The sequence below is a fragment of a genome, unplaced genomic scaffold, assembly GCF_019419815.1.
Source record: "Pyrus x bretschneideri cultivar Hongxiangsu unplaced genomic scaffold, Pyrus_bretschneideri_v1 Contig32, whole genome shotgun sequence".
NCBI lineage: Eukaryota > Viridiplantae > Streptophyta > Magnoliopsida > Rosales > Rosaceae > Pyrus > Pyrus x bretschneideri.
The window spans coordinates 638,945-662,398 of record NW_025999635.1 but is presented as its reverse complement, the minus strand read 5'-3'; the positions used below and the strand labels follow the sequence as shown (position 1 = coordinate 662,398).

At 36.6% G+C, this 23,454-nt stretch overlaps 1 protein-coding gene across 7 annotated transcripts; it reads left to right on the top strand.

The window, feature by feature from the left end:
* Positions 1 to 14,114: 14,114 nt before the first annotated feature.
* Positions 14,115 to 22,571, top strand: LOC103966626 (aminodeoxychorismate synthase, chloroplastic-like). Of its 7 annotated transcripts, XM_048590621.1 has the most exons (15): positions 14,116 to 14,552; positions 15,096 to 15,479; positions 15,665 to 15,796; positions 16,190 to 16,257; positions 16,435 to 16,517; positions 16,708 to 16,774; positions 17,454 to 17,714; positions 17,802 to 17,928; positions 18,332 to 18,403; positions 18,452 to 18,654; positions 18,888 to 18,967; positions 19,202 to 19,304; positions 20,065 to 20,147; positions 20,576 to 21,193; positions 21,903 to 22,571. In XM_048590621.1, the coding sequence occupies exons 2-15, from the start codon at positions 15,149 to 15,151 to the stop codon at positions 22,381 to 22,383; spliced, it is 2,709 nt and encodes a 902-aa protein (XP_048446578.1). In that variant the 5' UTR covers positions 14,116 to 14,552; positions 15,096 to 15,148; the 3' UTR covers positions 22,384 to 22,571. The 7 variants fall into 7 exon arrangements, with proteins under 7 accessions (XP_048446579.1, XP_048446578.1, XP_048446576.1 ...); XM_048590622.1 differs by having other exon boundaries at positions 14,115 to 14,552; positions 18,332 to 18,654; positions 21,598 to 22,046; XM_048590619.1 differs by having other exon boundaries at positions 14,116 to 14,526; positions 18,332 to 18,654.
* Positions 22,572 to 23,454: the final 883 nt, after the last annotated feature.

The window sequence follows — 23,454 nt, the reverse complement described above, 5'->3', positions numbered from 1 at the left end:
GCAACTAAAATCGAGATAGTGAGTAGTATGCAAAGGGATAAGTAATTTTTCAGATCTATAAGTGTAAAATGAGGGAGTACAAGTATTTCGTCTAGAAGAAGTCTACGCGTGAGATGTGAGAATTGACAGATGAATCATAACAGAGTTGCAGAAGCTATGGTGGAAGAAGCAGAAGCTATGGTGGAAGAAACAGAAGCTCAAAGAAAGCGAAGAAGAAGATGAAAGGAATTCAGCTCTTTTGTATTACTAACAGAATGAATGTATTGGTTATTTTCAATCCTATCCCTTATTCTATATGGATTTGGATCCTCCTGAGCCCATGGAGAGGATCCTCCTGACCAAAGGACTTGGGCCGTTGGATGAAAATTCGACGGCTATAATTATTATAACTTTAAAGGGATCCCTCTGTTTGTAAATCCAACGGCCCAAGTTATTTGGTCAGGAGGATCCTCTCCTTGGGCTCATGAGAGGATCCAAGTCCATTCTATATATATAGAAACTATGTAGCTTACAGAGTAAGCCATCTCTCTAACAACCAATTACATATGATGATTACATTTGTCATTATTAAAAGATCATGACTCCTGTCTATACCACTCAATAATGAAATGATAGCTTAAATAAGTCTTTGTGTGAGATGTGATAAATAAGTCTTGTAAGATATAAGATTAGGTTATTCAAGGAGATATGATATAAGATTAAGTTATTCAAGGAGCTACGGTTGACCGTTAACTTATTCTTTACAATTTAATTCCAATGACATAGCTAATAAACCAAGTAATCAAATTATTAATTTTATGATAAAATTTGAGTCCAACACACTCTCAATAATAACCAAAACATTTATATTAAATTGTTTTTAGTAGAACGCTATAGATAGTGGGTTAGATAGTTGTTAGGGGGAAGAAAATCGGTGGAAATCAAATTTTCACTAGAAGCATAAACATAATTGTTTTTCGTCACTGTGACAAAGTGTCATCTATTTTATATACAATATAAAAATTGAATGCACAAAGAAAACATTTGGATTAACTAATTAATGAGATTGAAGAGGCAAATCAGCTAATTAAGAGTTGCACTTAAAGCTTCGAGTTCGCTTCTCAGCTCTTTCAATGTTAATTGGATTATTGAAATTCTGAAGTAGTTAAAACTTTTGAAACACATATATAAGATCACTGACAAACTAATTCACCAAAATATATCTCAATGAGTTTTTTGCAACAATCGATCCATTCAACAAATCAAGACAGGACTGTATCAATACAAGTATATCTGGTCAAGGTCAGAGTGATTAGTGCCCCAACTTTGATTTCAGAAAATAAAGTCAACTAATTAATAAGACTGAGCCAGATTGCAATTCAAATGCATGTGTAATTTTAGTAAGGTGGAAATACGATTTGGTACAATAAATGTAAATAATATCATTGGTTAGAAATTTAACAAAATTTTGACAAATTATATTATAACATTTAATATTCCTGACCGTATTTCCTAACATATGAAAAATTTTCTCATTTAAGTCCTATTCTTCTTATATAGGTGCATGGTACACCCATGCATAAACGAACATTCTATTAACATCTATCATTTCTCCATCCAAATAATTATAATTTAGTACTACTTTTCTGCACATGCAACTCATAAAATATAGAACAAGACTTGGCTGCTGAATTGTTCAGCAGCCAAGTTAATTCCTAAAATATACGAAGCCGCCTCTTATTTTTCCCACATGATCAAAACTCAAAATCAATCACTAAGTTAAAAGTACTCCGAACGGCCCCTTTCTTCCCTCAGTTCCCTGTGCGGAGCTGCCATTTTTGAATACACAAAATATGCATATAAATGCTCGACTCTATCGATGTGAATGGATGCCCTTTTTTGCACGTCATGCCCAAATACAATATACACTACAACAAATAATCTCTTTAACGACGAAGTATTTCAGCAAGGAATCTTTGATAAGTAGATAATGATTAATAGGATGGTAAAAGGCTCCACGGCTGCACGGCAGGATATGGTTTCCTGGGATACCCGACCCCAACCGAACTTGGGAATTTTATAACGGTTGCGAATTATATATTAGTTAAAGTGTAAATAGTAGTTTGTTGTCTCACATTGATGAAGTGTATATGTAATACAAATTGTAACTTTTATATATACTCCACTTTGGAAATAAATGAATCTATAAGAAATTCCCAAATATTGTCATATATATTTTTGGTACAGTGTGTGAACAATGATCTGCTACAGTGTTCTGGTAAATTGTTTTCATTCCGCTGCGTATCTTTTGCGCCTTTATTGTTCGTGATTTAGTTCAATGGCTCAATATAATCATAGTGTTGTTATGCATCTTGGTGGAACAAATATATGGATAATTAACACTGGGGCCATTGATCATGTGACTAGTGACCCTATAGTGTTTGATGAGTTATGTGACTATGTTCGTCATCCGTATATTACTAGTGCAAATGGAGCACATTCCCCCACGAAGGGTGAAGACACAATCTCTTCTACTTCGACCTTATCACTGGTCCATGCTTTACTTGTTCCTGACATTAAGTGCAATCTTTTGTCGGTAGGAAAACTACTTGATACGTTATACTGTTCTACTCACTTCTACCCTACGTATTGTTATTTTCAAGACATTCAAAATCAGAAGATAATTGGCCGTGGTAAAAGAATAGGGGGTTTGTACATCTTGACTATGGAGGATACTGTTGTTTCCAGTTCAAATAATCATCAAGTATTAAGTGCTAAAGTGGATAACATACATCAAATTTGGTCGTGGCATCAATGATTGGGACATCCATCATTCAGTTATATGAAGCATCTATTTCCTTCTTTGTTTCGGACTTGTAGCGATTCAGAGTTCAAGTGTGAAACATGTGTCATGGCTAAGAGTCATCGTGCTTCATTTCCCATAAGTGATTCTAAAGCTACTTTGCCATTTGATTTAATACATTCTGATGTGTGGGGTCCCGCAAAGGTTACTTCTAATGGATTCCGTTGGTTTGTTACTTTTATTGATGATTGTACTCGATTAACTTGGATGTTCTTGATGAAGAATAAGAGTGATGTTCCTTTGCTTCTTCAAGAATTTTGTTTAGTGGTGTTTACTCAGTTTCATACCAAAGTTAAAGTCTTTAGGTCTGATAACGGAAGAGAATATGTGAATCACACTTTGGCATGCTTTTTTCGTGATCAGGGTATTATTCACCAGACGACTACTCCGTTTACACCCTAACAAAATGGTGTGTTCAAACGGAAGAATCGTTAGATAATGAAGGTTGCTCGCTCATTGATGTTGGATAAATGTGTGCCTAATCATTTATGGGGTCATGCTGTTTTGGCTGCTGTGTATTTGATAAATCGTGTTCCAAGTAGGGTTCTTAGTTTTCAAACACCGCTTGATGTGCTACAAAAACATGTTTCTCTTGTTTCTGTATCAAAACTTTCTCCAAATGTGTTTGGGTGTATTGTGTATGTGCATGTCTACTCTCATCAGAAGAGTAAACTTAATGCATGTGCTTTTCAATGTGTATTTATTAGGTATGCTAACAATCATAAAGGCTATAAGTGTTCACCCTCCGACTCATAAAACTTATATTACCATGGATGTCACCTTCTAGAGGAAGTTTAGTATTTTGTGAAGCCCTCTTCCGACTCTTAATTTCAAGGGGAGAAGGGGAGTCAAGTGCAAATTCGGTGAGATGATATGGATGATGTGTTACAGGCAGAGTTGGGGACATAACTTATTATGTTGCATGATACTGATTAGTTGGCTATAGATAGTGATTGGTCACCTGTCATTCCCGAAACTATTTCTACTAACGACAGATCAGATGTGCCCAACGAATTGCTTGTTAGTATGTTTGAGGAATTACCTTCTGATGATCGGTTGCATGCTGCTGGTATGTCTAACGAATTGCTTGATGATGGTTCATCCAGTGATGATTCTTCTAACAATTTTGGTACAAGAGGTAAATTTTGACGATTCTTCTACTTATTAATTGCCTCTAAGAGCTAATCGTGGAAAACCTAAAGTACAATATGAGCTTGATATGCATGCCAAAGCCAAATATCATATCTACAATTATGTGTCTACTTATCGTTTGTCCAAACCATATGCATCTTGCATATGTCAGCTATCTACTGTATCAATTCCAACAAAATTGCATGATGCTTTGTCTGACCCTAAGTGGGTTAATGCCATGAGAGTTGAGATGGAAGCTTTGGAAAAGAATTCCAGTTGGGATTTGGTTCCTTTACCAAACGGGAAGAAAGCTGTTGGATGTAGATGAGTGTTCACTATTAAACACAAAGCAGATGGTTCTATTGACCGGTATAAAGCCAGATTAGTTGCTAAGGGTTGTACTCAAACCTATGAGGTGGACTATCAAGAGATTTTTGCTTTTGTTGCCAAACTTAATATTGTGCGTGTTCTTCTGTCCTTAGCAGCAAACCAAGATTGGCTTATGTTGTAGTTTGATGTTAAGAATGCTTTCCTTCATGGTGATCTCAAGGATGAAGTTTATATGGATATCCCACCTGGTATCGGAACATCTTCTGGAAAATATGTTGTATGCAAGTTGCGAAAGGCTTTGTATGGTTTGAAACAATCTCTTGAAGCATGGTTTAGGAGGTTTACAAGTTCAATGAAGAAGTTTGGGTATGTCCAGAGTCATTTAGATCATACTTTGTTTCTAAAGCGACAAAATGGTAAGCTAACTGCATTGATTATTTATGTTGATGACATGATAGTGATTGGTGATGATCAAAATGAGATACAATGCCTTCAAAAGTACCTAGCTACTGAATTTGAAATGAAAGAATTGGGTGAATTGAAGTATTTTCTTGGAATCGAGGTTGAACGATCCAAGCATGATATTTTTCTGTCTCAACGGAAGTATGTTCTTGATTTGTTAGCTGAAACATGCATGTTAGATTGCAAACCTGTTGATACTCCAATTGAGCAGAATCATCGTCTGGACTTATTTCCGGATCAAGTTCCTACTCATAAGGAACAATATCAGAAGCTTATGGGGAGATTACTTTATTTGTCTCACACTTGCCTTAACATTGCTTATGCAGTTAGTGTGGTAAGTCAGTTTATGCACTCACCTAGTAAAGCTCATATGGATGCAATAATCCGTATTTTGAGGTACGGGAAAATGGCTCCTTGCAGAGGCTTGGTTTTCTCCAAGAATGTCATTTAAATGTCGAAGGGTATACAAATGCAGATTGGGCAGGTTCTATCGCTAATAGGCAATCTACATCTGGATACTTTACGTTTGTGGGTGGTAATCTAGTTAGTTGGAGAAGTAAGAAACAAAAAGTGGTGGCTAGGTCAAGTGTTGAAGCTGAGTTTTGTGGTATGTCTCATGGTGTATGTGAGTTGTTGTGGTTGAAAAAATTGTTGAAAGATCTTGGATTTAAACCTAAGGGTGCTATAAAACTCCACTGCAATAACAAGGCTGCTATTGAGATTGCTCATAATCCAGTGCAACATGATCGAACAAAACATGTGGAGATTGATCGACATTTCATCAAGGAAAATTTGGATGTTGGAATTATTATGTTTCCGTTTGTGGGATCTGAAGATCAACTCGTTGATGTTACTAAGGCTATGTCTAATAGTGTGTTTTCCAATTCGCTTGACAAGTTGGGCATGCGTGACATCTTTGCTCCAACTTGAGAGGGAGTATTGCAAGTTATATATTAGTTAAAGTGTAAATAATAGTCTATTGTCCCACATTGACGAAGTGCATATGTAATACCAATTGTAACTCCTATATACTCCACTTTGGAGATTAATGAATATATAAGAAATTCCCAAATATTGTCATGTATATTTTTGTTATTTACCACGTTTCGTTTGATAATAACAAATTCAAGTTATATAAGAAACAGTGATGATATTGCCGTTCTCCGATCCTGATTCAAACCCAAATTGAACTTGACTCGTTTGGAGGTTTCTATGTTATTACATGGAATGATAAACATTCTGAACTAAGACTCTTATAGCGCGTTTACTAACCCGTAATCGGAATGAGAATAAGGAATCTGATTCCGATTATGGATTATACCTGTGTTTACTAAAATTAGGAGGAATCAAAAGTGTGTGGCGCCCACACTAAAAAATGAAATCCAATTCTTGAAATTGGAGGATTTGGATTCCCAACATATACAAGGTATTTGGATTCTAGATTGCCCAAGCAATCGGAATGATAATTTTTTTCCCTTTATGCCCTCACTTACTTTCATTTTTTCCAAGATTATCCTTGTAACCCTAGACTTATTTTTCTAAAAATGCTCCTAACAGTTTCTTTCCTTGTCCTTCTAGCTCATTAAGCATAATTCTATACTCATTCACATTATGCACAACTCCATACATATGCCGAAGAGAAAAAACTACAATTTGAGCGAGAAAATTTAGATATTAAAGTCAATACTTAAATTTATAAAAAAATAACAAAATCATTTTAGTATGTCTATGAAATAAAAAAACAATTAATTTTTTCTTACTATTATATACTATAGCAAATTTTATTAGAAAAAAGTACATAAATATTTAATTTGAGACAAGGACATTTTAGCAATCATACTGGTTTATATTCTGATTCTGCTGAATTAGTAAACAGCTTTATGGAATTGTATTCCGATTCCGACAGTTTTAGTAAACAACTTCAACATGAATCTGATTCTGATTCCACCTCATTTCAATTCCTCCTCAATTCAATTCCTCTCAATTTGATTACAGATTAGTAAACACGCTATTAGTTTAGTCGCTTTATGCGACCGATTCATTCTTTATTTAGCCTTGATTTTTTATCATTAAACAACTTAATCAGATTTCATAAAAAGAAACCATCTTGATTCTTCAACAAACCTACTATGATGGGCTGTACCGAATCACAATCTAATCCTAATCCTTAAACAATCTCATATTTCCTAGGACTCAGTCAAGCCATTAGTATTTTACCATTAGGGCGAGCCCTGCACCACTAGTCAACAAATTTCATTATTGGGCTGAAATTGGTAGTCTTCTTACTAGGCTTACTCTTTCTTAACCTAAATCTGAGATTTCAAGCTCAAACATATATAGAGGGCTACGAGCTTTGATGTTACCGATCGAAGCATTTGTTGAAGCAATCATGGAAGAGATATGGCACAGTGATTGTTCGAGCAGTGTTTCTACACACTTTTGAAGTTTCTCTTCATCTGAGGAGATAAAAATTTACATATGGTTAGCATTATATTTATTTACTAACTTGTTAATGCTAACACAATACTATGACAAAGAGAGAGAGAGAGAGAGAGAGAGAGAGAGAGAGAATGAAGGTATATATCATTGGCATATTTGGAACATTACTAAAGCGAGCAACCAATTTTGTAGTAGTGAATTGCATGATCATTCACATTAACTTGACGCTGACCAGGGCACTTCCCCAAGCATAGTGTAATGCACAGTTGAGGTAGCAAACAATTATCATCTACATTAGTTGTATATCCAATAAGAAAACAAAATTACCATATTGATGCTTGCTTGAACTTTTGTCATTTTGCGAAATGTTGTGAAAATTTCACTTATGAGAACTTGTAGAAAAATTGTCACACTTCAAAATATGTGACTAAACCAAGGGCTAGAGTATACCTATTATAGGTCACGTTTTCTAAACCTACCATTGAATTATCAGTCAAGTAAATCTGATTAGATATTTACAAATTTCATTCATAACTTAGAGAATCTCATGACTGTTGAAAATGCTAGTGGGTAAGGAATGCCCACAGTAACCTTGGCACAGTAATATTGAAATCCTTGGCAGATGAATGTGGACTTTGGGAATGCAGGAGATCATATTTTCCAAAAGGATGCTGTAAATTTTCAATGTATAATTAATGCATCAGTATTGGAGTTGCTCTATAAATAGAGCACTCTGTATGCTTTCAATACACAACAAAAACATACAAACAGAAGGAAAGAAAGATCAATAACATCATCCATTCCTCCGTCTTTTATTTGTTATCCTCTTGTGCTATACTTTTAGTGTGACATTTTACACATGCTTCACTCCATTCACTAAAAGGTTATCTCTCTAACTTTTACACCCCGTTCCTCATGTCCATACTGAAAATGGTTTAGCAGAAGCATTGATTAAGTGGCTTCAATTAATAGCCCGCACTCTGCTTATGAAAACAAAATTGTCAGTTTCTGCATGGGGACATGCCATTTTACATGATGCATCATTGGTTCGATTAAGACCTATAGCCAACCACCAATACTCCTCAGTACAACTTGTGTTTGGACATCAGCCAAACATTTCACATTTACGAGTTTTTGGTTGTGTTGTTTATGTACCTATTGCACCGCCGCAACGCACTAAAATGAGACCTCAATGTAGACTGGGAATTTACGTGGGTTTTGATTCACCATCTATCATTAGATATTTGGAACCCTTGACAGATGATATGTTTACAGCTCGTTTTGCTGATTGTCACTTTAATGAGACAGTATTCCTGTCCAGAAGAACGGAAAGAGCTGACATGGGTTGTACTCACCTTGTCTCATTTTGATCCTCGAAGCATTCAATGTGAAAATGAAGTGAAAATGATCGTTCATCTTCAAAGTATTGCCAATCAAATGCCAGATGCATTTAATGATGCTATAAAAGTGACAAAATCACATATACCAGCTGCAAATGCACCTGCAAGAATTGATGTCCCTATTGGACAAAATAAAATGGCAGCGAAGATTCATCTGGTGCATGCCTAAAGCGTGGTAGACCTCCAGGTTCGAAAGATTCAGCCACTCAAAAGAGAAAGACAAGGGCACAACTAAATCCAAATGAAATCATTCAAGAAGAGAAAATGAATGACAAATCCACAATTCATGATTCTGCACGTTCAGAAAAAGAAATTGTCCCTGATGAGACACATGTCCGTGAAGAAACAGAGGTACATGAAAATAAAGAAATCTCCATAAATTATGCATGTACAAATGAATTGTGGGATCAGAATGAAATAATCATCGATGATATGTTCGCATTCGCAGTAGCCACTGAAATCATATTAAGTGATGATATTGAGCCTCGTTTGTTGATGAATGTAAACAGAGACAAGATTGGCCTAAGTGGAAAGATGCAATCTAGGTAGAATTAAATTCCTTGGAAAGGCGAAATGTTTTTGGACCAGTAGTCCAAACCCCGCCTGGTGTAAACCCCGTGGGTTACAAATGGGTATTCACAAGGAAACGCAATGAGAAAAACGAGATTGCAAGATATAAAGCATGACTTGTTGCACAAGGTTTTTCGTAAAGACCTGGAATTGATTATGAACATACATACTCTCCTGTAATGGACGCAATTACGTTCCATTACTTAATAACTTTAGTGGTTTCAGAGAAACTTGACATGCGACTTATAGATGTCATCACTACATATCTATATGGAGAATTAGATACTGACATATACATGAAAGTCCCAGAATGACTTAAGTTGCCTGAAACAACTAACAAACCACGAGGTATGCTCTCGATCAAATTAAGGCGATCATTGTATGAGCTGAAACAACTGGATGAATGTGGTATAATCGTCTCAGTAAGTATTTGATCAAAGAAGGGTATATCAACAATGTCATTTGCCCTTGTGTGTTCATTAAGCAATCCAACTCTGGATTTGCTATAGTGGCAGTATATGTCAATGATATGAACCTAGTTGGAACTCCTAAAGAGCTCAATAAAATTGCTGAATATCTAAAAAATGAATTTGAAATGAAAGACCTTGGGAAAACAAAATATTGTCTCGACCTACAGATCGAGCATTGTGCTAATGAAATTTTGGTCCACTAATCAGCTTACATTGAAAAAATCCTGAAGCGATTTGGCATGGACAAGGCTTATCCACTTAGCACGCCAATGGTCGTTCGTTCTTTGGACATTAAGAAAGATTCATTATGTCCAAAAGAAGATGATGAACTGGTCCTTGGTCCAGAAGTACCATATCCAAGTGCAATATGTGCTTTGTTGTATTTAGCACAATGTACTATACCAGATATAACTTTTTCAATTAACTTGTTAGCAAGGTATAGCTCTGCTCTAACAATTCGTCATTGGAAAGGTATCAAAGATGTATTGCGATACCTTTGTGGGACAACAAACATGGGTCTCTTCTACTCAAAGAACTCCACAAATGACCAGGTCCTTGTTGGATATGCAGATGCTGATTTTCTCTTTGATCCGCATAAAGCCCGCTCACAAACTGGATATGTGTTTAAGAATGGAGATACAATAATCTCATGGTGCTCAACAAAGCAAGCATTAGTTGCTACATCTTCAAATCATTCAGAAATACTTGCTTTACATGAAGCAAGTCGTGAATGTTCTTGGTTAAGATCAATGATCCATCATATCCAGAATTCATGTGGTCTAACTTCGAAGACAGACAATCCAACAGTCATCCATGAAGATAATGTAGCATGTGTTGCCCAATTTGAGAATTTCGATGTAAAAAGATCTCGGCTCGGAATAAAACATTATTGGCTTCCTCCACTTTATGGTTCGGCCACTTTTATTTTCGTTTGCTAAAATATATATATATATATATAATGAATAAATTATTTTCTTAACCATTCGGTTTTTCAGCTGATACTTGAGAAAATAAGGGGGGCAACAAGATGGTGTGCTGGGCTGATGGATTGGAATTTTAGTGTCGAATGCATTTTTATTCGGCGGTGGTTTGTCAGTAGTCCTCGGCCACATGGCTCGGCTGATTTTCACATCTTCTGAATCATGTGATTATTGATTATTGGTGATCTTCGGTAGACTCCTCTTGGTCGAAACCCACAACTCAAAAGATTGGTAAGAAGAAAAACTTAGGCTACCTATTTTTTCGGTCGAGGCTGAAAATGTAGTAGGCCTAGAAGAAAATGTTCAAGTTTCTAAGCCAAAAATTGACTCAGAAAATAATTCGTCAAAAAAGTGTTCCAATGACGAACAAGACCAATTCATGGTTTCAGTTGAACAAACCACGTCAATCGATATGATTATTGGTGATAAAGCAGATATGGAGCAATCCCGTTCGGCTCAGTTGTTCGGGTTAAAAGCCGAAATTGGCGAAATTATTATGCCTAGGGGGCATAATAATTGTCCAACACATTCAGTAGTTGAAAAAGAAAAATGTTTCGCTGAGTCGAAAATATTTAGAGAAAATTCTTTCTTCGGCCTAGAGCAAAATCAATTTGAAAATTTTGTTATTACATGATCTCGACTTGGAATAAAGCATCGTTGGCCTCCTCCTTTTCATGGATCGACCACTTTTATTCCTATATATTAGATTATCCATCTGGCTGTTTGAGCCAATGCATACGAAAATAGGGGGGCAACGAGCATCCTGAAATTTACACAAAAAAAAAAAAAAAAATATATATATATATATATATATAAAGTTAGCTTACATCAGGATGCCATTACCAAGAAGGAAGGTAGTAGGCTTCAACCTATGAACGTGTGGTTGCAGGTGGGGAGTCATGACTAGTTCCAAGTTATGTCAGAACATCATTGGTAAAGATTAAAGTTTTGTCGATACTAGTTCCAAGTCATGACAATATGATGTGGCAATCCAGAAGATAATGTGTTCGGTTTAAAAGTTGTTTCTAGCCGAGCCAATTTTAGACTTATAGGTCTATCTGGTATAATCGGCGGTTGCTCGTCGAGAAAGATTATTCACCACATGCTGCGTATAAGAAGATAAATGCCATGTTGTAATTTTTGGCACGCCACTGATGGATTTCCTTAAAGCCGAATGATGGTGGTTTTTGATGGTGTTACTTCGGCCCAATGCTTCTCGAACTCGGCTCATTTTTCTCGACCCCGTATGGTTCAGTCACTTTTATTAGTCGCTAACATATATACATACATGCAGGTGTTACTTCGGCCCAATGCTTCTCGAACTCGGCTCATTTTTCTCGACCCCATATGGTTCAGTCACTTTTATTAGTCGCTAACATATATACACACATGCACATGCCGAGCTTAGCGAGGTATTATTGCCAAGTGCTGGTGTTCGACCATAGGGTCATTCGGCCTGCTGGTGCTCGACCATAGAGTCATTTGGGCTTGCCATGTGTGTGTATATATATATATACACACACATACAGAGATGTTGCCGAGGAACATCCTATGCGGCACATTTAGTAAGTCTACGTGATTGACAGCCGTGTGGATCAATTCACACTAGGCTTGTTTAAATAAAGGTTGTTTTACTGAGCCGAGGGACATCCAGTGCTCTACCTATATATATATGCCAACTGCATGGCCGACAAGTCTTTATCAGGCAATCAAGTTATCTATATATATCCAAAGTACCAGGAGAAGCAGTGGGCAAGAGTCCTCGAGACTTCGGCCTCATTTGGTTTATCTCGGCCCTCGACCCCAGTTGGTTTTCTTCAGCCCAATTATTTTCTCGGTGTCATTTACAAGTTCTATCCTTCAAGATGGTCGACGTGATTACAAGGTTATTTACTAAAGTTGTCGAGCCTTGTATAGAATTGTGGCAGCCGAGGAAGATCACAACGTTGGCAACACAGAGATGTTATTGCCGAGGAACAAAGTTTTTCGGCAATACGGGATTTTGTTGGCTACAAAATAATTAATTTCCTTAACCATTCAGCTTACGGGCCGAAGCTTAAGGAAACTGGGGGGCAATGTTTGGACCCAAAATTACACCATCGGCCCGAGTAATCAAGGTCGTTGGGTAAGCATACTTCCAACCGTCAGATGAAAAGTGAAGGTAATTTTGCTATTATTGAAAGATATATTGTGGTTTTAATCATGGCATTATCTTTTAATATGTTTTAGCCTTTCTCTGCATGGGATAATATTAAGTAGAAGAATTGCAATTCATTTGCAATTCTTTAAGTCAGCACATGCATATACGTGGAAGGTTGGGAGACTATTTCCTAGGTAATTATACACCACAAGTTTGTGATGGTTATCTCCAAAAAGCAACCAACCACATCGGTGTACATGGATTGGTGGTTATTTTGATGGGCATTATTTGATCAAATCCAAGCATGCAGGCTATCTTGGGTTTTGATGTGATAGGGTTGCATAAGGATTGAATTAGGTTGCAATTTTGACTAAATTCAGAGTTTTGGGAATAGTAAGGCTTATCTGACGCAATCAGTGGAAGAGTTCTAATGCATGGCGGAAGCCTATATCAGCTTATCAACCAACACGCATATGTCCCTATAAATACAGAGGTAGTGGCAATGTAAAAGGACATCCAATTCAACACACAATTGCCTCGCGCAAACTCTCAGACATCTTGAGATTTTTTTTTATTTTTTTTTTCACCGACACATTTTCAGTTTGGATAAACAACACTGTGAAGGCAATCGGTGAACACCTTCAATTTGGATAAACAATACTGTTGCCGTAGAATCAATTGACCACGAAGCACCTTCAGTTTGGATAAACAGTACTACGTCGAGGCCGACTGGTTATCTATCCAAGTCTTGGTCGAGAAGGATTTTCGATTCCTTATTGGCAGAGGTCATCTCATTAACCTTCTCAACGAAGTGAGGTGTTACTAAGTTACTACATTCGGCACCCTGAGAGTCAAATTTGATATTGAACTTCGCAGAACTAGTAGCCTTGTATTTAGGCTCAAAAATCCGAAGGCCGAGATTTGTTCCTTCCTCGGCCGCAGTCGCAAGATAAAGAAGTCAGCAACGCGCTCAACGCAACATCAACAAATTTTACTTCTCGACCGACGAGTTGGCACGCCCCGCATTCAACCGAAAGATGTAGTTAGCTTATTAGTTACTCTGCCTGCGCGTCACGTAGGCTTTGTAATTTTTAGGGTCAACAATCTTATACAAAAATATATTATGAAAACTAATGAAAAGAGTTTGAAAACTTTGAGTTTTAACGATAAAAACAAAATAAAGAATAAAGTAAATAGTACCAAAATTAATTTTTTTTTAATGTAAAAATATGATTTTATGTTAAAATAAATAATATCAAAAACTTTTCGTTAAAGTTCTAAAAAATATTTGCAAGTGCCAGTCCAATCCCTCTCATAAAAAATATTAATAATAATAAAATAAAAAGGTATAGCCTTCTGATAAACCAAACGAAATAGTAAAACGGAGCTCTGCGCCTGCCAACCCTTCCGGCTTTGGAAGTCTTGAACTCGAAGGAAGGAGAGGACCAGGTAGCAGCCAAGCAAGCCGCAACATGCGGCCCAGGATTTCCCCTCCACAATATGAATCTTGATCCTTCCGCCTCCTTTTTCTCTGTCCGTATCGAGTTTGTGCTCGTGGGTCCCACGTCCCTCCTTTCCGTTTCTTCTTCTTCTTCGTCCTCTCTCCCTGTCTCGTCCAATCTACACCACCACCCACCGGGGCCCATTTCATCACCAAGCCAACGATTTCTCTCTCTCTCTCTCTCTCTCTCTCTCTCTCTCAAGTTATAAATACATAACCCAACAAACTTCACAAGTATTTGCAGGTCCCTAACTATCTGAGGTTATCTTCTCATCTTACTATCTGAGGTTATCTTCTCATCTTCTTCTTCTTCTTTTGTTTTTCCTGTGTCTGCAAGTTTATGTTTTGCTTTCTGGGATTTTTTTGGCCAGCAGAATAACTGGTAGTTTAAGCATGGGATTATTGACTTGAAAGTAATTTTCTTTAGCTTCCTACGATTAATTTCAGATGTCATGTCAGCTACATATTTGTCACATATTTCATTATTCCACATTTTGTATTTTGTGAAGGAAGTGAACCCATTTGGTTCATTGGTTTAGCAGTCACCACTAAAGAGAGCATCTTTTTGAGCATTGCCATTGCATCAATTGTCGCTGGATGAGTTTAAATTTCAAGATTCATTAGCATATGGATTAAAAATCACATTCATCCAACGACGGTTAGTGCGGTGGTAGAAATGGCATTCCAGGTGTTATAGTGTAGTAAACTGTTGTTAACATGTCAAGGTGTATTAACTATAACTTTTGTGCATTCAGTGGAGTAGTTAAGAGTGGAATAATCTTGGAGTACAGGAAAAAGAATATTTAACTCTCTGCATTTTTGTGTTGCAGAAGCTCTGGTTTGGGCCCTTGTGTCTGATTTTATCTTTCACAGTCGTACAAAAATGAATTTCACTTTGTGTTCGTCATCTTCCGAGCTCAGATACCCTTTGGTTGAGGGGCTGCCGTATACAAACAAGAATATGCTAGAGTCTGAACCTTTTGTGAAGGTTGATAAGTTCAATAAGAAGGATAACACTCAAGTATTTAATCATGATGCTGGAAAGCTTGTGATGTCTTCCAATTTGATGCCTCAGTGCTTAAATGGATCATATGTGGGAAAGAATAACCTCAAGGAACCCGGGTGGAAGCTGGAATTTGTGAGGACATTGTTGATTGACAACTATGACAGCTACACTTACAATATATACCAGGAGCTGTCTGTCATTAATGGGGGTACGTTTTACTCTAACCCCTTCCCCTGTCTCTATGTATCGAATTATGTATGTCCTGTGTCCGTTTATTATTTCCAAGGGCAAAATGTTTGCATCATCTATAACCTGGTTAAGGAAAATAAAAACTATACTTGATGTTAGCCTACCAAAAGTTGGCTCTGACATTTTGGCTTCTAATTGTGCCAGTGCCTCCTATGGTCGTGCGGAATGATGAATTGACATTGAAAGACATCTGCTATTACTTGTATGAAGAAACTTCTTTTGACAATGTTGTTATATCACCTGGACCTGGTTCGCCAACATGTCCAGCAGACATAGGTGAGTTTTTCAGAAGTGAATTTATCTTTGCCATGCTATTTCCGCGCTTATTTCCACGATGTATGGCAGAATAGTGACTAGAAGCACATATGCAATAGTTCAGCAACTATCTTCTTTTTGTGTTATTTGTTACTTCTGAATTCCATCTGGGCCAAAAATAGAAAGATGAAGGCTTTATGTTGATAGCCCTTATGCTGCAGACTAACAGGATAGGCATCACTCTCAATAGTTTTCAACATGTTTTAGATTATCTATATGCACCATGCATATATGTTTCTCCTCTGTTGGTTTTTCTTTCTCTTAGAGTTCTTTTTGCAGCCCTTTTTTTTGGTCTGGTTTCAATGCTAAAGCTTTTTATGATTATTTCATTTAGAAACTATTTGAATCTGTCAGGCATATGTCTTCAGGTGCTGCTTGACTGCTGGGATATCCCTATTTTGGGTGTTTGTCTTGGGCATCAGGTATTTTGGTTTTATACTTCTTTTTTTCTTCTTTTAACGTACCTAGATGCTTAAGAATTTGAAATAGTTACATACAAAATAAGATCGTTTAGGAAAGAGTACAATAAATCAACTATGTGACTCTAAATGCTACTCCTAAAATCATATATACATGCCAAGTGATGTTGATTCTCCCAGATGCCGTTGGTTGAACAGGCTTTAGGTTATGCGCATGGTGCTAAAGTTGTCCACGCACCTGAACCAGTCCATGGGCGGTTGAGGTATTGTTATGTTTTGTTACAAGATTTTGGTTCTCACTGGTGCATATTTTTTCTTATATATCTAGTCATGACTACTTGGAAATATGCTTTATAATTGAAATTTTGGATTGGAGCTTTGGTGTAGTGATTTTGTTGTTTCCCGTTGGTTCCATTTTATTAACTTTCTACTCTTTCCTTTTCCCCAATACAGCGAAGTTGAGCACAATGGGTGCAGACTTTTCAATGACATCCCTTCTGGTCACAATTCAGGATTCAAGGTCAGTCTTTTCTTCAACTGAAAGATCATTGGTTTTTTGCAATCTTGTATACTGTAATTAAGTTAGCTGTACCATGGTAGGGGTATCCTTGAAAGATGTCATATATTTCAAGCTTGCTCTATGACATCGGTCTGTTTTGTTGAATTTTTATATCCTGCTAAAAGTTAATCATCATAGGAAAAAATAATTTAGTATTTCCAGTTACTTGTTCACTTTCAGTTTGCTACTAAACAATAGGTAATTGTTGAGAATTCTAATGTTCAATCCAGATGATTCTGTTCTGTATACTATGATGTTGAAAACCATTTTCTCTGGGAAGAATATGTGATTAGTAATTAATTTGTGCATATACATTCACTTTTTTAAAGTCCACTAAGATTAAGTTTTCATCTGAACTCGAGACACATTGCAATCATGTATTTGAGTTATGATTAATATTTAACTAAAGTCACATACTTTCAAAATCCCATCTGTTTTTTTGCTGAACCAAAGTTAGTCATTCCTCAGGTAAAAAGAAAAAAAACTTAAAAACTGGAGAAGGTTAAAGATGGTTTCTTGAAACTATAATGTTTTAATGTGGTTTTGCTGAAAGTGCATGGTTTTGCTACCATGGACCTTTTGGGGTGTTGTGAAACTTATTCTTAACTATGCTTAGCCATACGACTTTACCTAATTTCAGGTGGTTCGGTACCATTCACTTGTCATAGATGCTGAATCACTTCCAGATGAACTCATTCCTATAGCATGGACTTCCTCCATGGATGCACTTTCTTTCGTCGAAACCCAGAAGTCTGATTTTTCCTCGGAATATGCTGCGGGATATTTTTCAGAGAAACTGAAAAATGGAAGTTATTCGCCTTTCAGTCATTCTGGAAAAATGCGGAGTGTAAAGGTTCTCATGGGCATTATGCATTCTACCAGACCTCATTATGGTGTGCAGGTGTGTTGCATGTTCATTGCTTTTGTGATTATTTGGGCTCTGCTTTTACGTGCAATATTCTGTTGACTTTATCTGTGACCCTCACAGTTCCATCCAGAGAGTATTGCAACCTGTCATGGAAGACAGATATTCAAGAATTTTAGAGAGATCACTGAGGAGCATTGGCTGAATTCGAGACCGTCATTCATCAAGAAGCGAAATTTTGATTATACAGGTAAACTAGAGCTCTTTTCCCAGAATACCTTTTATCCTCTTCTTTGTTACGTCCTTTGTCAATATTTCTCTCTGCCGAAATCTCACTTGCATATCTGCGTGCGCACATGCTAAGTCACATGAAGACATTGCATACTTTCATATGCATGCCAATTTTTTTTTATGCTTTTCTGAGGATGATTTCGGAAACTTTCAGGGGTTTTGTTACGAATGTTATTTCGATCCCAATTCCTTTTTGACAAACCTGAACATTATGTTCATTTGAAGGATCCCACAGATGTCTAGAACCCCAGCTGTACTAATTTCATTTGTTTGTATTGTTGTATGCTTTATAATTACTATCATTATCATTTATTAAAATATAAACTGCCTCTAACTTCAACTGACCAGTAAAATTATTTTAGCATGCTTGCAGATGCCCCAGCGACTGTTCACAGAAGTTCCCGGACATCAGCAATTAGTAAATAATGCAGATGGTCAGCTATATAGCAAGGCTTCTAGAAGTAGCTTAGTACAGAACAGTGAAAGTAACGCAAGTTGTTCTGGTATGGTCGATATGGTAAACCTTTTGCATCCAAGCGCTGGTGTTAAATATCTGAAGTTGAGATGGAAGAAATTTAAGCACTTGGCTGGTACTGTTGGTGGAGCAAAAAATATTTTCTGCGAACTGTTTGGACATCATAAAGCTGAAAACACCTTTTGGTTGGACAGTTCATCGATAGAAAAGGTTTGTTTGATGTTAGTCCATCTCATATTATAAGTTGTTTGGTAGGTTAATTTCACTTGCTCCTGCTTACTAGTTACAAATCTTAGCATGAGTTTTCCTTCTCTCATGATGCTCTGTGAATGTTTAGTTGAAGCATTTGACATTATCATAATACCTTAGTTTTATTTTGAGTAGCGGTCGTAAAACCATTATTTCTTACACATTGTCTCTGTTTCTGTTTTCTTGAATGTTAGAGAAGAGCACGCTTTTCATTTATGGGAGGAAAAGGTGGAACTCTTTGGAAGCAATTGACCTTTAAATTATCTGATAGAAGGTATGACTGAGCAATGAGCATTGATTCGGGAAAATTCGAACTTTTGGTTTTGTGTGGATTTTTGTTCACTGATGGCGGTATCGTGTTATAACATGAGATGGAAGTACCATCAGCTAACTACCTTTGTTCTTCAATAATCGTATTGAATTCTTGTGGAATTATTTGAAGTTATTTTCTAGAATAAAGCTCTTATGAGTATTTTAATGTTATGGTGATATATACCGCATTTTTCAGTGATAAGATTTTGAAGGGAAGTGGTTTTCTATCTGTTGAGGATGCTCAAGGCTCTAGCAGCAGCACATTTTTGGACGAAGGTTTTCTTGATTTTTTGAAAAAGGTATTAGTGAAATTACAGCTTGTGTTGTAGTCTTAGACCTACTTCAACTCTTGGAATAAAACTCAAATTTTAGGTTCTAAACTTACCCCAACTTGCTCCAATCCTAGGGCAAATATGAGTTAAAATCCAAAACTCATTTCTAGGGCAAATTTAGCCCAAGATTCGCCCTGGGTTAGTGGGCTGACTCACCATATATGTGTATTTTTTTTAGTTTTATACTTATAAATTCATCGAATCAAACGGCTAAGATCTAATTTGATCAAATCAACGGTAAAAAAAAAATTAACAGCTAAAGTAATTTAAAAAAAATATTTTATGTGTTTCATATTCTTTCGTAGTGTTCCATGAGTTTCATGGTGCTGGTTTAGTGATTTTTCAATATTTATATTTAAATATTTTTAGGTTAAAATGTTCATAAAATTAAATTAGGATAGTCTACATAAATTTTTTTTTTTTTAAAAGTTACTTTAAGAGAAAAATTATCTTAAATTCATTCTTTAATAATCTCGAGCTAAAAAATTAACCCAAGGGTTGGGGATGGCTTCTGAAGTTGCCCTTATTTTGTTTTGTTTCTGTTCTTGAATTATTGGGATTCTATAATTTGCCAGTGTTATACTAAATACAGATCATCTCAATGATCATAAACTTATGTCAGAATGCACTTTCTTCTGTCCATTTGGAATATGTTTGTCTTTCATTTTGTTACCGTGTTCAGTCCTCCCAGTGTGAAGTAATATCGGCTACTTGGTCTTTATTTCAGGAGCTCCTGTCATTTTGTTACGATGAAAGGGATTATGAAGGCCTTCCATTTGATTTTCATGGTGGATATATTGGCTACATGGGGTATGCAGTTAAGTTTATTTGAACGTAATGTTCTCGGACCATCTTTTTATTCTTATCCACTGCTCGGTGCATGAGTTCAATTTTTGTTTGTTTGTTTTAGTTTGTGGCAAACTAGTTTCTCAGAACTTGGTCTCTTGCAAACTCTACCAATGTTTTTATCGGCTTTCCCATGTTTGGCTGCTTTTTGGTTTAATCCAATATGGGCAGTTGGCTCTGAAGAAATTGATTGAATCTTAGACATCTCTTAACATTTTAGCTATCACGATTTCTGATTGCCGTTCAGTTGTAAGAAGTCATCATCTCCTTCCTCTGGTTTCTGCTTTTCGGATATTTATGCTTGGATTGAATTTCTGTTGTTATCCAAAAATATTAATTTCCACGGTTCTTTAAGTTAGCTGGCTAATATTCATTGATTTCATGTTATACAGATATAGCCTTAAAGTTGAATGTGGTGCATCGTCTAACTGCCACAAATCCAAGACTCCAGATGCTTGCTTTTTCTTTGCCGATAATCTTGTAGTTATTGATCACTGCTCCGATGATGTTTATATACTGTCTATTAAGGAAGAATGCACAAGTACGACGCCATGGTTGGACAATACAGAACAGAAGCTTCTCAGCTTAAAAGCTTCAACTACAGAGGAGGGAGGTGAGCCAACTTTACAGGCTCTTCGATCTTCGGAATGTCAAGGAAGTTTTACAGTTGATAAATCAAGAGAAGAGTATATAAAAGATGTCGATAAGTGTCTGGAATACATTAAAGATGGTGAAAGCTATGAATTATGTCTAACAACTCAGATGAGGAAAAGAATTGGGGAAATGGATTCATTAGGACTTTACCTTCACCTTCGACAAAAAAATCCAGCACCATATGCTGCCTGGCTTAATTTTTCAAAGGAAAACCTATGTGTCTGCTGTTCTTCCCCAGAGCGGTTTCTACGGTTGGATAGAAATGGTATACTAGAAGCAAAGCCCATTAAGGGTACCATAGCTCGTGGTGCAACACTAGAAGAAGATGAGCAACGCAAATTACAACTGCAATACAGGTAAAATCTCTCTCTCCTTTTTTTAAACAGGATTAAATCATTATCACATATCTTTTTCCCATTTATATAATTATGGTCAAATAGATGACAATTTGGTCTGGTGAAACAGCTGCTATCAGAATCTTAGTTTTCTACTATTAGCTAGATTTATTCTCACTTTCTGGTCTGGGATGCATTTTCTCATGTTTGAGGTCTAAAATCAACTCGACACAAATGGTGACTAAATAGTACTTCATTAGCATCTGGGAGTGATGACACATCCTCCCTCCTTAAGAATGAGGGTGAGCGATATAAGATCTAGGGTTCGATATCCAGCTAGTGTGTATGCAGTTACTTGACAAGAAAGAACTGAAGTGGTTTTCTCTCCCTTTTTATAAATTAGTATCTCTTTCCCTCCTCTACAGTGAAGAGCTATTCTCAGCCGACCCCAATTAATGGGATACGGCTTGGGTGTTGGTTGTTGTTGTTCTGCTCCGGGATGTGTTTTCTCATGTTTGGGATTTAAAATCAACTCAACACAACAGGGACTGAGTAGTACTTCATTAGCATCTGGGAGTAATGACACATCCTTCCTTTTAAGAATGAGGGTGGGCGATACAAGATCTAGGGTTCGATATCCAGCTAGTGTGTATGCAGTTACTTGGCAAGAAAGAAATGAGGTGGTTTTCTCTCCCCTTCTATGAATTAATCTCTCTCCCCCCCTCTACAGTGAAAAGGATCAAGCTGAAAATCTGATGATCGTTGATCTTCTGAGAAATGACCTTGGGCGTGTATGTGAGCCTGGCTCTGTTCATGTGCCCCATCTGATGGACGTGGAATCATATGCTACTGTTCATACTATGGTGAGCACAATTCGCGGGAAAAAGCGGTCAGATGTAAGTGCAGTCGACTGCGTGAGAGCAGCATTTCCAGGGGGTTCAATGACAGGTGCACCAAAACTGAGATCAATGGAACTTCTTGACTCAATCGAAAGTGGTCCACGAGGAATCTACTCAGGCTCCGTAGGGTTTTTCTCATATAACCAGACATTCGATCTCAACATAGTTATCAGAACTGTTGTTATACATGAGGGTGAAGCTTCAATAGGCGGGGGAGGAGCCATTGTTGCGTTATCAAATCCTGAAGACGAGTATGACGAAATGATACTGAAAACAAGCGCTCCGGCAAAAGCTGTAACGGAATTTCTGTAGGGATTGACAATCTGCACTGTATTTCCACAGTTTTCCTTGTGGTGAATGTTTTGGTAGTGTCAAAGAAGATACAGGCCTGTGGAAATAGCAGGCAATATAGCTTTGTTTTTGTTACTATTGAATTCATTATTCATTTTAACAAAACAAAAAAAGGGATGTTTCTTAATTAATACCTTATTCCAAATTCATGAATTAATTGTCCTTATTTCCAAATCAACTTCATTTTGGTCATAATAAATAATATTTTGCTACTCAAAAGATGAGTAGGAGTTCCTATTCAAAACTGTTCTTTGTCAATTTTTAGAACATCATGTTTATTATCTGAACCATTGATATCATAAATCATTCTATAAAGCCGTCTCTGGAAAAAAAAAATCAATTAAAATTAGTGTCGATTAGTTATCGAACTTTATAAAAACATATTAACGGAATTAGTAAAAGCATTTCAAATCATTTCGTCTATATGTTTGCTACAATAGATTGACTAAACGACTCAAGTTTAATCTTTTTTTGCAGAGATAATCTTTACAAAGTGATTCTTAATACGAACGATTTTAATCATAAGTACAAAACTCTGTAATTCGAACACAAAATATTTTAAATATGAAATCCTACTCATCTTTAAATAGCTAAACATTCTTCATCTATGAATATGTGGCAAAGTCAACCATAACAGAGGAGGAATGTCTGCTTGCCCAATTTAGCCTTACAATTGACACCACCTACCCAATCCGACCCCAAAAGTCTATCAAAGTACCAAACAAAATTATCACAAAGATCATCAGTAAGAGACTAAAACCTCTGTTAGATCTTTGCATCTCTCAAAAATCAAGGTGCTTTTGCTCTAGGTAGAGCCATTTAGGATAATATTCTTATTGCTCACGAAATGTTTGTTGGTTTCAATACGATGAAAAGAAGAACTAGAGCTATGGGTGTCAAGCTGGATCTAGAAAAGGCTTATGATTACTTACACTGGGAGTACATTTGGTATGTTCTGCTTAGATTTGGTTTTGATAACCGTTGGGTTGAATTAATTATGGAATGTATTACTTCTCCTTCATTCTCTGTGCT

Excerpts from the sequence above, each read along its gene's own strand:
- LOC103966626 (XM_048590619.1), top strand. The coding sequence starts at position 15,149 with ATGAATTTCACTTTGTGTTCGTCATCTTCCGAGCTCAGATACCCTTTG. Across the intron at positions 16,258-16,434 it reads GTGTTTGTCTTGGGCATCAG|ATGCCGTTGGTTGAACAGGC; the intron begins GTATTTTGGTTT and ends TGATTCTCCCAG. Across the intron at positions 18,655-18,887 it reads ACAGTTCATCGATAGAAAAG|AGAAGAGCACGCTTTTCATT; the intron begins GTTTGTTTGATG and ends CTTGAATGTTAG.